The 18,783-nt window shown below is 39.1% G+C and overlaps 1 protein-coding gene across 1 annotated transcript; it reads left to right on the top strand.

Annotated features, from left to right (window-relative positions):
• Nucleotides 1-710: 710 nt before the first annotated feature.
• Nucleotides 711-18,403, top strand: LOC125003844 (lamin-A-like). Its single transcript, XM_047578074.1, has 5 exons — nt 711-765; nt 4,081-4,248; nt 15,557-15,655; nt 15,787-15,894; nt 16,019-18,403. Exons 1-5 carry the CDS (start codon nt 724-726, stop codon nt 16,121-16,123), a joined length of 522 nt encoding a protein of 173 aa, XP_047434030.1. The 5' UTR covers nt 711-723; the 3' UTR covers nt 16,124-18,403.
• Nucleotides 18,404-18,783: the final 380 nt, after the last annotated feature.

Raw genomic sequence — 18,783 nt, 5'->3', positions numbered from 1 at the left:
CCTGTGCGACAGCTCGGATTGTAACACATTACCGGACTCAGGAACTGTAATAATATTACTAAAATATAGTTAGTAACATGTTATATTACTCCCTTACTGCCTAAACGTAATATATTACGGTAACGTGTTAATTTTGTAGCGCGTTACCCCCCAACACTGCTACTGAGGTAGTTTACCATCACCAGAGTGTGACTGTGTGAGCGAAAGAATAATGCAGTCAATTGTAAAATGCTTTGAACATCTAATGGAAAAGTGCTGTATAAAACCAAGGCATTATTATTATTATTATTATTATTATTATTATTACTACAAATACTAAAAGATAAACAAGAGAGAAAGTAATAAATTATTTTAACCAAAGAATAAAAATGGCAACTATTAAAACGGTGAAAGAAACAAATTCAGGTCTTGAGTTTTCTTGTTAAATTTCAATACTAAAGTCTACTGGCTTGTGATGCTGTTAAATATTGATAATTATGCTACAAAAATAAACTGATTTCATGAGGATAAAGAAGAAAATTTGAAAAAAACTTTGAATGAGAAGAAAAGAGAAAAGAACATTCATGAAGGAGGTCTGTCGTTAATCTCATCTCCTCTTTCTGTCTTCTCTCTCCTCAGCTGGAAAAACTAACTGGTGACAACAAGAAGCTTCAAGAGGAGAAACATCAGCTGAAGAAGGAGCTGGAGACCAGAAACAAAGAGATGGAGACTAGAAACAAAGAGATGGAGACTAGAAACAAAGAGATGGAGGAGATAAAACAGAAGGTGAAGAACAAGCTCATAGACATGGAGAGAGAAGTAGTTTATTCACACACATCATCCAAAGTAGATTCTTCATATCAATACCTCCTTCAGATCAACTAAACCAGTCTGACATGGACAAATAGAAACAGACGAGATCAAAAAGACATTTAAATCTAATTGTATATCTCCTTCTAGCCTTAATTGAGATGGTTATTTCATGATGAAATGTTTAAAACATCAGTGGGACACACTGAGATACAACCCATGCGTCTTCTTCAGGGTTTAACTCTGAGCATAGAATCGTCTTCAGTAGATCAGGTAATCACACACCTGGTGAACAGGCTGAGGAACCACAGGTAAAAAATACCATGTCTCACCCATAGATGGCGCTGCAGACATAGAATAAAGACTAAATACATGTGATGAGTGAGAATAAATAATAATACATACACATACATGTATACATTCATATACATATACACACCTATACACACACACAGGGTCAATGATGCAAACAGGTTCATATCACAATTAAAGAGCCAGAGGCACATTAGAGCCAGTACACACTGATCAATAAACCATCAATCACACTTTAATTACTTTTCATACAAAATGTAGCACAAAGAGTTTATCACCACCACAGACACACACCTTAATAATGTATGTATAAGAACAGCATTCATTAAAAGAAGAGCTAGAACTGTGGAAACTCTATGGTAGGAGAGGAAACACCAGAGACTGAGAAAACCAACAACAGGAAGAAAGAACCAGTCAAGAAATAAAAACTACACATTAGTAGAAATGGACGAAAACAGGACAAAGTGGAAACATCAGAGTATAAATAATGATAAAAAATGCTAAGAGGCAAATAATAGAACAAGAGATACAATTACTGTAACAGGAGAATAAAAAGATCAACAACTAACACTGTAAAGAAATTAAATAAATAAGTAGATAAATAGTTAAAACTCAGTTCAAAGTCAAACTGTAAAGGCAGATCTTGAGTTTTCTTTTTAAATATCAATACTAAAGTCTACTGGCTTGTGATGCTGTTAAATATTGATGATGATGCTACAAAAATAAATTGATTTCATGAAGATAAAGAAGAAAAATGTTGGGGGGGGGGGAGGGGGGAGGGGGGTAGCTGTCTCTGTACCCTAGGATTTGGCCTCCAAACAAATGTTCATAACTCCCCAACGATAGGTCATACAGGGAAAATGAACTTTAACATAGGTTTTTAAAGGGCAGAATATTCACTGTTTTTAACCTTTATGTCATTTAATTACCTTCACTGCTGCATGAATACATCAATCTGTCCTAATAATGAAACCCAAACGACATCTGCTGTTAGTAACAAAAAACATTTATCATCAATATAATTCCATTCAAATCAATTATAAATTTAATTAGTATAACTTCAGTTCATACCAGTAGCTTCTTCACATTCAACCCATTCTGAACAGTGGTTTGTCCCTTGTTATCTGAAGCCACTCTGAAGTGCAGAGTGTTCCTGACAAGCTGCAGGCGTCTTCAGTCAGTTCATCACCTGGTGTCAGTTTTGAGGATTTTCCACTCCTCAGCAGGAAAGAACACACTGCTCCTCTTTTCCTGCAGGTGTCAGTTTCTTTGACTTTGACTTATTTTTGACTTTTGACTCAATATAGAGGGACCCATCTACCCATGCGCGTCGCCAGGACACGTGCTCCGGTAAACACGCGCTGTGCCCCTCTGTAACATTTCAGATGAAATTTCACAAACAAAGAAGAAGGAAAAATGTGAATGAGAGGGACAGAGGTATGTTTAGCTTTTTTTTTGCACTGAGCCAGATGTTAATGGGAATTCCTCGGGAGAGAGCGAGCTCAGCTAGAACCATGGACAAAATGGCCTATACCACAGGAAGAGTTGTATATTGATGTGCTGAAGAAAGAAGTGATCACCGCTGACAAGTCTTATCTTGCCTTTAAAAAAACTTTATTACAAGAAAGAACAATGTAAAGAACTCAGACGAATCTCCTTCTCCTTCTCTGTCCATGTCTAAGGTGGTCGTAATGATTTGGCGGTGTGAGTGACTTAGTGTTCCATTATGATGTCAGCAGGTACACAGCTGTTGTGTTAATGAAAGTCTCCCTCCTTAAGTACTGCAGCAAACATGATGAGCAGGTACACACCTGCTGTTAATTAGCCCCTCCTCCCTATATGATGCTGTCACTATGAGATCCTCCCTCCTCCTCTGTAACCATGGTTACGGCCCCTCCCCTGCTCTCTCACAGTTTATATAAGAACTTTAGTGCTTATGTAAGTGGGGGGTAGCTATCTCTGTATCTAGGATTTGGCCTCCGAACAAATGTTCATAACTCCCCAACGATAGGTCGTACAGGGAAAATGAACGCATTGTGAGCGTCAGACGAGGGTCCTCTTCCATTTAATGTTGGTTACACGCATGTACGGCCAAAACTGTGGCCGCTGTGACGAGAGTAAGAACACCTCGCGTTGCCGTTTTTCACCCCAAATCTGACCTTTATTTAACATGGGAGCGGATGGGTGGGATGTTGGTCGCACTCCTCGCTCGGAAGGGCCTGGAGTCCAAACCGTAGGACATACACCAATCAGAGACACACCATCGGAAAGACAACAAAAATGCCTACGTTTTTATGTAATTTTTATTTCTGTAGCTCCAAATCTGTGGCCGCCAAACAACTTTGAACCACTTTTTTTCGGTTAAAACAGAAACATCCTCTGGCTAGAGTGTGATTAGAGTGCGGCCATAGGGTCCCATGTTAAACCATATTTTTCAACTTTTTTCACCCAAACGTAAACTGCGACTAAACCGTAGCAGGTACAGAAACACCGTTTTGTGGAAGAGAAAGCTACACTTGTCGTGTCTCGTACAAACTTTTCAGAATGTCTCTACTCCAAAGCATGGCCGAGTAATCTCCTGCAACAGGAGAATAAAAAGACCAACTAGTAAAGCAGTAAAATAATCAAATAAATAAATAAATAGTTGAGACTCAGTTCAAAGTCAAACTGTAAAGGCAGATCTTGAGTTTTCTTTTTAAATATCAATACTAAAGTCTACTGGCTTGTGATGCTGTTAAATATTGATGATGATGCTACAAAAATAAATTGATTTCATGAGGATGAAGAAGAAAAATGTCTGTGGTTTAAGTTTGTGGCCCAAGTGAAGGAGTTCAAGTATCCTGGTCAGACCTACGTATCCACGTAGGATTTTCTTCTTTAACCTCTGACTGCTTTGAATGAGAAGAAAAGAGAAAAGAACATTCATGAAGGAGGTCTGTTGTTAATCTCATCTCCTCTTTCTGTCTTCTCTCTCCTCAGCTGGAAAAACTAACTGGTGACAACAACGAGCTTCAAGAGGAGAAGAAGAAGCTGAAGAAGGAGATGGAGACCAGAAACAAAGAGATGGAGACCAGAAACAAAGAGATGGAGACCAGAAACAAAGAGCTGGAGACCAAAAACAAAGAGATGGAGGAGATAAAAGATGAGGTGAAGAACAAGCTCATAGACATGGAGAGAGAAGTAGTTTATTCACACACATCATTCAAAGTAGATTCTTCATATCAATACCTCCTTCAGATCAACTAAACCAGTCTGACATGGACAAATAGAAACAGACGAGATCAAAAAGACATTTAAATCTAATTGTATATCTCCTTCTTGTCTTTATTGAGATGATGATTTCATGATGAAATGTTGAAGAACAATATAAAGGAGCTGGAAACAGAGGTTCATGTTGAATACACATCTTTTAATTTCATAATAAGGAAGTAGTTTAGAACCAAATCAGTTTGTCATGTTCCTCAATCAAAGTAAATGTTTCTCATCATGTCTCTTTATGTGACTTCACTCTCAGTGGGAGAAGAAGCTCAAAGAGGAGGAGAAGAAAAGAGAAAGAGCTGAGAAAGAAGTGGAGACACTGAAGAGGAAACTGGAGACTGAGGTTTGTCTCTTTCTCCTGAGAATCATCAAATCATTTTTCTATTTTCTATCAGATTGTGGACAGCAGAGATGGTTCTAAAACTGAAGTGTTGCTCATTGGTTCTGAAACCAGAGACAGAAACTCAGCAGGAAACTGGAAGAACTGGGAATAAACTTAGAGACAGATCTCAGGTCTGAGGTTCCCATTAGAAACATGACTTCGAACACATGGATGTTTGACTTTTTAACTGATCCCATGAACCACAAACATTTTATTTGTTTCTTCTTAAGACGCCTTCATTCGTCCCACAGTGGAGAAATTCTCACTGTTAACAACAGTAGAGACATTCAGCAATCACACACATTTAGCACAGACACCTTTAACCTTCACATTAAACATAATTTCCTGGCAACAAAACCTCGTGAAAGATTTGTGTGAAAATGCTGAGTGGGTAGTAACTTTGGGGAAAAAATAGTCACAGTGGCTGTTGAAGAAAGAAACTTAATGTCACATGATGATGCTGAGGAGAGTAGGTTTGAAGCACTTCACCTCCAAGCAGCATCTTCTTCTCCATGTCAGAACATGAGGCTCAGTCAGAATCACTTTGTCAAAATTAAACTTTATTTGCATGTTATCTTTGGTGGTATGGTTCTGTTCTGGGACCCCTGCTCTTCCACATGCTTGTATGGGAAGAGCAGGCAGAGGAACCTTCCTGGCCTTCAGGAGCCATCGTGAACACTGACAGCAGGGGGCGAACACGAGGCTCTGGTTGGGGACCCTGCTCCCCTTGTGCTTCGCTTCTGCCCATATTTGAAAAATGGCCTGGCCAACTGTAATGGATGCAATAGGACAACTCTTTCCCTCTTCTCAATTTTTATTCATTACTGGAGGAAATATTGGGGTGAAAACCTTCATACAGAAACAGAAATGTACAGTCATCATCACTCTCTAATAAATGTCTTACATACTTTTAAACGTTTTTACCAATTTATTCAAATATTCTAACTTTAACATAGCTTTTTAAAGGGCAGAATATTCACTGTTTTAATCTTCATGTTATTTAATTACCTTCACTGCTGCATGAAAACATCAATCTGTCCTAATAATGAAACCCAAACGACCTCTGCTGTTAGTAACAAAAACCATTTATCATCAATATAATTCCATCCAGCATTGTGTCAGTTAACAGTCCAGAACTGCAGCTGTGCTACTAGTGTCGGGTCAATAACAGTCCCCGCCCCATTATAGTGTTGTAATAGCCTGAGTGGTCATAATATTTTGGCATTGTCTGAGACCCAGCATTGTGTTGGTAGAAAGGCCAGAATTGCAGCCAGGCCACTAGTGTCGCGTTAATAACGGTCCCTGCCCCACTCTCCTGCTGTAATGACTTCAGTGGTCATAATGTTTTGGCAGACATATTTGAATGTGGGGTCAGGGTTGGCTGCTCAGTTGGGTGTGTGGAAGGAGCAGGTGGTCATAAGCTACAGTGGAGTGTCTGTGGAGTGAGATTTGGCCTCCTTCTCCTTGTCTGTCCATGTCTAAGGTGGTCATAATGATTTGGCGGTGTGAGTGACTTAGTGTTCCATTATGATGTCAGCAGGTACACAGCTGTTGTGTTAATGAAAGTCTCCCTCCTTAAGTACTGCAGCAAACATGATGAGCAGGTACACACCTGCTGTTAATTAGCCCCTCCTCCCTATATGATGCTGTCACTATGAGATCCTCCCTCCTCCTCTGTAACCATGGTTACGGCCCCTCCCCTGCTCTCTCACAGCTTATATAAGAACTTTAGTGCTTATGTAAGTGGGGGGTAGCTATCTCTGTACCCTAGGATTTGGCCTCCGAACAAATGTTCATAACTCCCCAACGATAGGTCGTACGGGGAAAATGAACGCATTGTGAGCATCAGACGAGGGTCCTCTTCGATTTAATGTTGGTTCCACGCACGTACGGCCCAAACTGTGGCCGCTGTGACGAGAGAGAGACACCTCGCGTTGCTGTTTTTCACCCTAAATCTGACCTTTATTTAACATGGGAGCGGATGGGTGGGATGTTGGTCGCACTCCTCGCTCGGAAGGGCCTGGAGTCCAAACCATAGGACATACACGAATCAGAGATGCACCATCGGAAAGACAACACAAATTCCTACGTTTTTATGTAATTTTTATTTCTGTAGCTCCAAATTTGTGGCCGCCAGACAACTTTGAACCACTTTTTTTCGGTTAAAACAGAAACATCCTCTGGCTAGAGTGTGATTAGAGTGCGGCCATAGGGTCCCATGTTAAACCATATTTTTCAGCTTTTTTCACCCAAACGTAAACTGCGACTGCGACCAAACCGTAGCAGGTACAGAAACGCTGTTTTGTTGAAAAGAAAGCTACACTTGTCGTGCCTCGTACAAACTTTTCAGAATTTCTCTACTCCAAAGCATGGCCGAGTAATCTCCTGCAACAGGAGAATAAAAAGACCAACTACTAAAACAGTAAAATAATCAAATAAATAAATTAATAGTTAAAACTCAGTTCAAAGTCAAACTGTAAAGGCAGATCTTGAGTTTACTTTTTAATCATCAATACTAAAGTCTACTGGCTTGTGATGCTGTTAAATATTGATAATGATGCTACAAAAATAAATAGATTTCATGAGGATAAAGAATAAAAATGTCTGTGGTTTAAGTTTGTGGCCCAAGTGAAGGAGTTCAAGTATCCTGGTCAGACCTACGTATCCACGTAGGATTTTCTTCTTTAACCTCTGACTGCTTTGAATGAGAAGAAAAGAGAAAAGAACATTCATGAAGGAGGTCTGTCGTTAATCTCATCTCCTCTTTCTGTCTTCTCTCTCCTCAGCTGGAAAAACTAACTGGTGACAACAAGAAGCTTCAAGAGGAGAAACATCAGCTGAAGAAGGAGCTGGAGACCAGAAACAAAGAGATGGAGACTAGAAACAAAGAGATGGAGGAGATAAAACAGAAGGTGAAGAACAAGCTCATAGACATGGAGAGAGAAGTAGTTTATTCACACACATCATTCAAAGTAGATTCTTCATATCAATACCTCCTTCAGATCAACTAAACCAGTCTGACATGGACAAATAGAAACAGACGAGATCAAAAAGACATTTAAATCTAATTGTATATCTCCTTCTAGCCTTTATTGAGATGGTTATTTCATGATGAAATGTTTAAAACATCAGTGGGACACACTGAGATACAACCCATGCGTCTTCTTCAGGTTTAACTCTGAGCATAGAATCGTCTTCAGTAGATCAGGTAATCACACACCTGGTGAACAGGCTGAGGAACCACAGGTAAAAATACCATGTCTCACCCATAGATGGCGCTGCAGACATAGAATAAAGACTAAATACATGTGATGAGTGAGAATAAATAATAATACATACACATACATGTATACATTCATATACATATACACACCTATACACACACACAGGGTCAATGATGCAAACAGGTTCATATCACAATTAAAGAGCCAGAGGCACATTAGAGCCAGTACACACTGATCAATAAACCATCAATCACACTTTAATTACTTTACATACAAAATGTAGCACAAAGAGTTTTATCACCACCGCAGACACACACCTTAATAATGTGTGAATAAGAACAGCATTCATTAAAAGAAGAGCTAGAACTGTGGAAACTCTATGGTAGGATAGGAAACACCAGAGACTGAGAAAACCAACAACAGGAAGAAAGAACCAGTCAAGAAATAAAAACTACACATTAGTAGAAATGGACGAAAACATGAGAGGACAAAGTGGAAACATCTGAATGAAAATAATTTAAAAAATGCTAAGAGGCAAATAATAGAACAAGAGATACAATTACTGTAACAGGAGAATAAAAAGATCAACAACTAACACTGTAAAGAAATTAAATAAATAAGTAGATAAATAGTTAAAACTCAGTTCAACGTCAAACTGTAAAGGCAGATCTTGAGTTTTCTTTTTAAATATCAATACTAAAGTCTACTGGCTTGTGATGCTGTTAAATATTGATGATGATGCTACAAAAATAAATTGATTTCATGAAGATAAAGAAGAAAAATGGTGGGGGGGGGGGGGGGTGGTAGCTGTCTCTGTACCCTAGATAGGTCGTACAGGGAAAATGAACTTTAACATAGGTTTTTAAAGTACAGAATATTCACTGTTTTTAATCTTTATGTCATTTAATTACCTTCACTGCTGCATGAATACATCAATCTGTCCTAATAATGAAACCCAAACGACCTCTGCTGTTAGTAACAAAAACATTTATCATCAATATAATTCCATTCAAATCAATTATAAATTTAATTAGTATAATTTCAGTTCATACCAGAGGCTTCTTCACATTCAACCCATTCTGAACAGTGGTTTGTCCCTTGTTATCTGAAGCCACTCTGAAGTGCAGAGTGTTCCTGACAAGCTGCAGGCGTCTTCAGTCAGTTCATCACCTGGTGTCAGTTTTGAGGATTTTCCACTCCTCATCAGGAAAGAACACACTGCTCCTCTTTTCCTGCAGGTGTCAGTTTCTTTGGCTTTGACTTATTTTTGACTTTTGACTCAACATGGAGGGACCCATCTACCCATGCGCGTCGCCAGGGCACGTGCTCCGGTAAACACGCGCTGTGTCCCTCTGTAACATTTCAGATGAAATTTCACAAACAAAGAAGAAGGAAAAATGTGAATGAGAGGGACAGAGGTATGTTTAGCTTTTTTTTTGCACTGAGCCAGATGTTAATGGGAATTCCTCGGGAGAGAGCGAGCTCAGCTAGAACCATGGACAAAATGGCCTATACCACAGGAAGAGTTGTATATTGATGTGCTGAAGAAAGAAGTGATCACCGCTGACAAGTCTTATCTTGCCTTTAAAAAAACTTTATTACAAGAAAGAACAATGTAAAGAACACAGACGAATCTCCTTCTCCTTCTCTGTCCATGTCTAAGGTGGTCGTAATGATTTGGCGGTGTGAGTGACTTAGTGTTCTATTATGATGTCAGCAGGTACACAGCTGTTGTGTTAATGAAAGTCTCCCTCCTTAGGTACTGCAGCAAACATGATGAGCAGGTACACACCTGCTGTTAATTAGCCCCTCCCCCCTATATAATGCTGTCACTATAAGCTCCTCCCTCCTCCTCCGTGTGTGTGGGGTTTGTAACCATGGTTACGGCCCCTCCCCTGCTCTCTCACAGTTTATATAAGAACTTTAGTTCTTATGTAAGTGAGGGGTAGCTATCTCTGTACCCAGGGATTTGGCCTCCAAACAAATGTTCATAACTCCCCAACGATAGATCGTACGAGGGAAATGAACACATTGTGAGCATCAGACGAGGGTTCTCTTCGATTTAATGTTGGTTCCACGCACGTACGGCCAAAACTGTGGCCGCTGTGACGAGAGAGAGAACACCTCGCGTTGCTGTTTTTCACCCTAAATCTGACTTTTTTTTAACATGGGAGCGGATGGGTGGGATGTTGGTCACACTCCTCGCTCGGAAGGGCCTGGAGTCCAAACCATAGGACTTACATGAATCAAAGACGCGCCATCGGAAAGCCAACAAAAATACCTACGTTTTTATGTAATTTTTATTTCTGTAGCTCCGAATTTGTGGCCGCCAGACAACTTTGAACCACTTTTTTTCGGTTGAAACAGAAAAATCCTCTGGCTAGAGTGCGATTAGAGTGCGGCCATAAGGTCCCATGTTAAACCATATTTTTCAGCTTTTTTTTGAGAAATATGGTGATGGGAGTAACGGCGTTAAAATAAACGACGTTACATTTTTCAGTAACGGGGTAATCTAACTAATTACCGTTTCCATCTTTATAACGCCGTTTCGGTTACTCACAATTAAATGGTGCGTGTTACTTGGTTCTCAGCTATGGGAGCCGAGAGGAGAGGATGGAGGGGCGAAACAACCGCATAGGTGATGATGGTTGGCTATGGTGCAGTAGACTTTCATGATAAGCCAATCACAGACAGTGTTCGGTTTATACACAAATCACACCCACACCCAACTAGCAGAGGGAAGCGGCAGCAATGCTGAATAGGAAAAGTTGCGAGTCGTCACTGGTTGGACCGGGTTGACCCGTGTTTTTCTCTCTGACTCATATCTGCCTGTTATATTCTGAAAACAAGTTTCGATCTGCTCCCATAAAGACTGATCTCTGAAGGGCAGAGATTATTGTTCCTTGTTTTTTCTCAAACAAATCAAATGTGTTGTCACATGATCATTAATGAAGCTCATAGATGAACAGTGACTGTGTTTATATCCAGCTTGTATAGTGATGTCTCCCACTTTAATGATCATGGCAGCGCTCTGTATCTGAGGAAAGGGGGATTTGGAGACAGATATCAGGCTCTGTACAAGACACAGTGATTTATTCTAATATCAGCCTTTAGAAAGAGCGGGGGTTTGACGGGTCCATTCTTCAGGTCATCAAAAAACTGTAACTTTATCTGAAATGTGCGCGATGACGTATGAGGAACGAAAAAACAGACATGCAGCTCTCACAGGTGGAGGTACGACCTCAGGCTTTGGATGTGAAAGCGGTTTATGTTACCAGTTGGAGTCTGAGGGGCAATAAATATTAAAAGTTCTGTGTAAATACGTGTCTATACAATTCTACTCTATGCAACTGGCTGTGAAACCTGCTAAGAAAAAAATCTAATTATTAGACATATTTAAACTTAAAAAGAAAAAAGGACAGTAACACAATAGTTACTTTCCCTGGTAACTAGTTACTTTTATAGTGGAGTAATTCAGTTACTGACTCAGTTACATTTGGGGAGAAGTAACTAGTGACTGTAACTAATTACTTTTTAAGAGTAACATGCCCAACACTTGATTACACGCTACACTGATTTGTCCATTTCTGTATAAGTTTTGTGTTTTAGTTTGGCACCAGGGGGAGCTCCACATGCTTTGACTTCACTTTAGAGGAGCTGTTGTAGCATTCACTCTTTGTACAGTCTATGATTTGAAAACACTGATACCTTCAGACTCAACTGTGACGTTGCTCCATCTACTGGTGAAATGATACAACTGCAGGTTTTCTACTCTTAGGTCAATGAACTAAATGAGGAGAAGAAGAAGAAGCTGCAGGAGGAGATTGAGACCAGAAACAAAGAGGTGGAGGAGATAAAAGATGAGGTGAAGATCGAGCTCATAGACATGGAGAGAGAAGTAGTTTGTTCACACACATCATTCACATCAGAAACAACATACAGAAAGAAATGTAGAGAGAAATACAGATTATTTACAGAGTGAAAATTAAATAGTTTTACACTCCTCGGATTAAAAGTCAAATGTGTTGTTTAGTCTGACATGAAGAAATAGAATCAATGATGATAAAATCTTTTTATTTGACTTTAATAAATTCTTCTAGTTGGAGAAAATCGAAGTTGCTGTTTCCAAGTATTCCTGGTTTTCTTGGGTAAGTGATCACATTATAAGAACTATGATACAATCTGTTTGTCCATCATTTATAATCTTTACTGATCTCTCTTCATTCTTCTCAGTCGTCTGGTTCCAACAAACAAGGGAAGGAGGTTAGTAGTTTCTAACAGATTCTAGTTTGTTCTCATTTCAATGTGTTTCTGTTTCATTTAATATTCAGATCATTGTCTTGTTCTAAGGAGGTTGATGTTGGTGGTCAACATCTTCTCTCTGCTTGTTAGAAGGTCAGAAGGTCTGACTATGTTCTAGCCAGAATACTCTGTCCTATCTCCTAACTCCAATAGACTGGTGTGATGTAGACCACCTGCTGGATCAACACACAAAGAAATGATTTGATCAGAGACAGAAACCTTCACATATTTGACTCTAATCTCAGAGAGACTGAGTTCTCTGTTATTAATGAACTACTGGTGGAGTTTGACAAACACAAACACAACTCTGCTCCATCTACAGGTCAAATGATAGAACTACAGGAATAAACAGCATTTAAAATCCACACAGTAGATAATAGAGAATATGTTCTGGACAAGTTAGAGTCTGACTGTTAACAATCTGGACTTCACCTCCTTTTTACTCAGGTCAATGAACTAAAGGAGGAGAAGATATCAACACTTTTTACTTAGATGTTTATTATATCATTGTTACAACCCAGCTCAATGGTTGCAACAAAGGACAGAGGGGGAGGAAGGCAGGAGCGATTTAACAACAATTTATTTAACAGAAAATAATCAAATACTCGAAAGTAACAGTTTAAACCTGTGGGATGTGAAAGTCAGTGGGATCAGTAGTGGGAATGTAGATGCGTGTGTAAATGTAATGTGTGTGAGTGTTGTAATGGGAAACAAAACACAAAAGAATAGGAGCTGGCTGAGAGTTGGTTTGGAGTAGGAAGAGACTGAGACCATCAGCGTCAGGGCTTAAGTAGCTGCAAAACACCGGGTCCAGGTGCTCCACATCAGGTGTCAATCAGTCACTCCGGTTCCATGGCAACCTCAGAGTAACACAATTCTTGACACATACCCACCATACTTCATTCTCACTGTTCCACAGACGCAAACGACAGATAAGAATTTAATTTATATAAATCAAAACAATAAATGACACAAATATCGATTAAATCAGAATCAGAATCTCTCTATTAGTCATATGTACAATGTACACAAGCATTTCACCTGGTCTATCAGTGCCACATACATTAAATAATTTAACATGACAAGAAAGAACAAAAGGGAAAGAAACTGCTCAGGTGTCTGGTGGTTCTGGTCCTGATGGACCTGAACCTGGGACCTGATGGGAGTGTAGTGAACAGGCAGTGAGCAGGTTCCAGTCTGTTCTTGGTGTGGGCGGAGGATGTGGGGTACCACACAGTGATGGAGGAGCTGAGGACACTTTTGATGGTGTCTCTGTAGAACTGGGTGAGCACCTTGGGGAAGACGTTCATCTTAAATTCCTCTGGAATAACAGACACTAAAAACACTGAATTAAATATCTGCTTCTTCATCTAAGTCCAATAAGAAGCTCAACCATGAGAAGACACAGGAGAAGAAACATCAGAGAGAAATGAAGGAGCTGGAAATATTAAACAGAGTTTCATGTTTAACCCTCTAATGGGCCTGGAACCATATTGGCGGTTCATTTTAAATTGTGTCCCTGTTCCTCTCAGTGAGGTTTATTGTCATGTGGTTTTCATTGAGCCAACATTCTCACGTCTAATCAGGGTCTAATGTGGTCTACAAGGTCCACCTATGAATGAACTCTGGGCAGAACTGGTTTATTAGGGACCATGAAGAAGAAGAAGTCTCCTGATGTTGTCTAAGGTGATAATGTGTATTTTGATCAGTGTCTGATGCTCTAAATACATGTTTACATTTGTTCACCACTTAAGGAAAAGGAACCATATATACCATTACCATATATGGTAAATTAGTCGATCTTGATTTTCTGAAAAAAATCCCAAAGGTAAAAACGTCATCTAATGTCCGACAACAACACTCTGAGACTGAAATTCTGTATTTCCAAATATTTCAACATGTGTCTAATAAAGGGTTCAGAATCTTAACTTTATCTTCTCTCTCCCCTCACGTAAATGAACTAAAGGAGAAGAAGAAGCTGCAAGAGAAGCTGGAGACCAGAAAGAAAGAGATGGAGACCAGAAAGAAAGAGCTTGAGGAGATAAAGAAGAAGCTCAAAGACATGGAGAGCGAAGTATTTTATTCACACACATCATTCTCATCACAAACAACAAAACTCAGAGAAACATGTAAAGTCCAGATATACAACTCTACAAATAATTTGGTATGAATACAGTCTTCAGATTGAAAGTCAAATGTGGATCTGTTTATGGTCTCATGTAGACTGTTAATTTTCTTTTACTGCTTTGAGTGAGAAAACATGAGTCAACATTCATGAAGGAGGTTCATGTTTAATCTCATGGATGGAGAGAGAGATGTACAAACACACAGAAACATCAATTTGCAGCACTTTTTACTTCAATGTTTATTACAAATAAAATATGAACCAAAACTATTTAATTCATGTCAATGAGTGCAAATAAAAGCAAAAATAAAAACACAGAATAGGACAAGGACACTTAAAAAAAAACACAAGATACATAGGTGGATTTGGTGCAGTGGCAGGATGATGGCAGTAGTGCTGATGATATGATGGTAGTGGTATTGTAACTAAACAGTATATAATAGAGGTATAGTATTTAATATAATATATAATAATAATTATGATATCAAATAATACCATATAATAACAGTATATAACTAATAAAAATAATAATATACACATAGAAATGTGTCATATGTGCAAGGTGAGCATACATAACTACAATATATAATATGTAAACATGTATTAATGAAAATATGTAATATATATACACATACAAGAAAGGATATAATATGATATATCGTATAGGTGTGATACATGCATATAAGTACTTGACTATGTAAGATATACTTGAAGTGCAAAGGTGAAAGGTAGATTAGTGCAGTTCTGTGATGGTGGATCTGACAGAGGTGGATGAGTTGTAAAGTCTTATTGCAGTTGGAAGGAACGATGTCCTGTATCGTTCCTTACAGCAGCAGGTTGAATGAGTCTGTTGCTGAAGCTGCTTTTCAGCTTGTCCAGTGTTTTGTAGAGGGGATGAGAGGGATTGTCCATGATTGCCAGCAGCTTTGCCAGCATCCTGTCCTCCACCACCTCCTCCAGGGAGACAAGCTTAGAGCCAACAACAGACTCTGCCTTCCTGATGAGTTTGTTCAGTCTGTTGGTGTGAAGCAGATCAACCTCAAAGAGCAACAGAAAATGAAACATGAGAAAGTCTGGATGATTGAGAGATAGAACATGAAGCTGACTGATGTGAAAGGACTAATCTGTGGATGTCGTCTCCTCCAAAAACCTGAACAAACACAGAACAGCAGCAGCTCAGACAGTCAGGAGACGTCAGGAGACATCACTGTGGTGGTTAATGACAACTACAGATATATCAGTCTGAGAAACAAGTCTGATCAGGTGATGTTGATTTAAGAGTTATTTTATTTTCATAGAAAATATAGATTCAACAGATTTAATAGACACCAACATTCATTTGTTCCTGTCTCTGTGTCTCATTCTTCTTCTTGTGTTTCATTTCCGTCCTGCAGGACAAACCACTGGGGGGACGTCAGTTAAAAGTCCAGATCAACAATAAAAAACCCATCACATACACATTTGATCCATCAGTGAAACTCAAGACTGGAAAGTCTGTTACTGTGAGTGTTTGTAGATGTTTCATTGATGTTGTTAAATTTTCCATTTCCTTACTTTTCCTTCAGTTTTTCTAATGATTATTTTCTGACTGTGACTCTGTGACCTTTGGATTTACTACATTTACAGATATGGCCTTCAGACCATGAGTATTATAAAGTACCTGGTGACCTGGTGTGGGAGGACCTGAAGTCCTGGTGGCCTGGAGACAGAGTCCAGGTCTCTCTGCAGTGAAATAGTTCCCAGTTGAACTCCTTCAATAAAGTTCAGTAATCCAGCAAACAGCAACATTATAGATGAGAAACAGCATGCTCAAAATCACGCAGTGTAACTAAACACAGACACACACTTCCAAATACAATAATACACTAACACAGTTCACCAAATCTACCAAAGCACTGACACACGTTGTCTTCCAACAGAAACATTTAGTCAGTCACAGCACAGTGTCATAAAAAACACTGACAACTGATGGAATAACACAAACTGAATCACTTTGAATGTGTCAAATCTACTTTTTTCTTTTTTCTGTCACAATCAACAGATTATTGGATTGATCATACATGTAAATTAATGTTTGTGATGACGTTATTCATTTTTCATTTGTTGGACCGGAATTTTGTTCCTTTCTTTGCACAACACTCAGTACAAAAAGTGAACGACCCATGTCAGAGCAGCTTTACAGAATGTTTATGAAAGAAGAAGATGAAAATGAAAATGACTTGCAGTAAAGAGGAAAATAATCAGCATTTAGCTGTCATTCATTGCTGTGTTGTCAAATACACAAAAATAAAAAGGAGCAGAAGAAATCACTGTAAAAGAGGAAGAAAAAAGCTAATCTCCTCGGCCGTCAGCATTGGGCCACATATTTTCATTGACATCACACCTGATGTCTTCTCTGGCCAGGCATCTTGGGAAGTATCTTATTGCATGCCTTATCCAGTCCTGGCACTTGTCAGCTGTGATGTCCTGGCATGCAGCAGCCATTGCATCCAGGAGGGACATTTGGTCATGTGGACAGTGATCGAATACTTACTTTGAGGGACCTTCATTTAAAAAATAAATAAATAAATAAAGAATACACTTTTGCATATTATTATTATTGACTGTTATGTGTGCATTGTATTAAACTTAGTTGCAGAAATGTGAGTGATTTAGGCTTAATCACTGTAGCTATGGCGACAAAACAGACCCCAACACCATAGCATGACATGCAACTCCCCATAAATGTAACAAGAGCTGTGATTGGTCCACTTGGTAGTAGCACTTTATTTCTGGCTGCTTCTCCATCTCAGCATTTTCAAATCAACTGTTTTGGATCAATAAAGATGGAACACGTTGAAGAAAATGAAATAAATGTTACATTTGTAGAAAGATATGAGCGGAATCTGTCTGAAGTTTAAACAAACTTTATGACAACACTCATTGTCAAGATGGGAAATCTAAGTAGAAACATAAACACTTAAAATGGAAGCTGATATGAATTTAAAATGTGTGTTTGCTTCTTGAGTTGAAACTGGTTTTCTTCAGGGTTTTTTTTTCTAAGTTTGTTGTTTCTGTTTGTACTGAGAGTAATGTCACTACTGAACTGTTTGAAGTCATTATTGAGGAAAAACTGAGTTTGACAGAACATACAGTTAAATGGTAGAAAATGCTCAGGATTTATCATGTTTCTATACAGTATAAAGAAAACCTTATCATATGTCCAAGAAGATGAACGTCCTGGAGTTTATTGATGAATCTGAGAACACGTCTCCAGCCTCGAGAACAGAAACTTGAAATATCAAGTGTGTTGACTTCTTCCAGCTCTGTCTGTTACTGCAGGTGTTCTTCATACCGTACAGAATTCTTACAGTCTGTGAATTCTTTTGAATAAATGTCAATCAGCAGCAGTATCTGTGCATCACGTAGATTTCCTCCAGCATCTCCTCTCCATGTTACCAGGCTGCTGTAGAGGCTGTGCAGTCTCTGGGTCCTGGAAGACATATTTTTATCAGCACCACATCACTGACTTTATATTAATCTGGACTAAATAAGCAGGACATCTCCACAGCACTGACATGATACCTCAAGCATTCTGGAGTCCAGTGACAGCATCTCCTCATCTGCAGAGGTTCACTCCTCCTGACATATACATGCAGACGTGAATCAACAGAACTCATGTGGACATTTAAAGGACAAGTCAAACCTGTTATTTAATGTACAGAACTAACTGGATCATCTTCTGGTGGCTCCAAAAGTAAAACCGTGTCCCCAGACGCTGCAAGATCATTCTGAGACAGATAGTAGAATATTATCAAGTGTGTTTGATCTGTAGTAGAACTGAACCCTTAAGAAGCTGCTACTTCCTGTTGCTCAGACCATCCATCACAGTCCCTAAGTGAATCTCCTCCATCACAGGCCCCCCTTTATTAAGATCCCCTTTTTATGCATTTTTAAGTCTGTTCCTTTGTTGATTTAACCTGTGGAAACATGTGTTATTAAAGATGAACACTCCGCCAACATCAAATGTAACTAAACATTTTACTCACTGAAAATGTTTCAACCTGCTCTGACAGTAGCTGCATGTAGACAACCATGTACTTCGACATCTGTGAAACCACAACTAATACAACAACACACATTCACTGACTTGTGCGTTTACTTCATCTCCTCTCTGTATCTAACAGGTCGTCTCACTTGTCCACCAGATCTGATTGGACATGAGAGTGTTTCAGGTTGTTCATTCAGTGTCTCTTTGTTTTCTGCAGCCACAGTGTGCTCAGCTGAACCTGTGTGTTTTGCTGTGTCCGTCGTTTGTGTCGCAGGGTTTCATCCCTGAGTCTGTGTTCAGGTTGCAGCCTCGTGTTTCTGTGACATAAAAGGTTTTCTCATCAGTTTTCTGTTTCTTCTGT

Source organism: Mugil cephalus, chromosome 1 (assembly GCF_022458985.1).
Source record: "Mugil cephalus isolate CIBA_MC_2020 chromosome 1, CIBA_Mcephalus_1.1, whole genome shotgun sequence".
Lineage (NCBI taxonomy): Eukaryota > Metazoa > Chordata > Actinopteri > Mugiliformes > Mugilidae > Mugil > Mugil cephalus.
The sequence above is the reverse complement of the archived record's forward strand: the minus strand, read 5'-3'. Positions and strand labels throughout refer to the sequence as shown.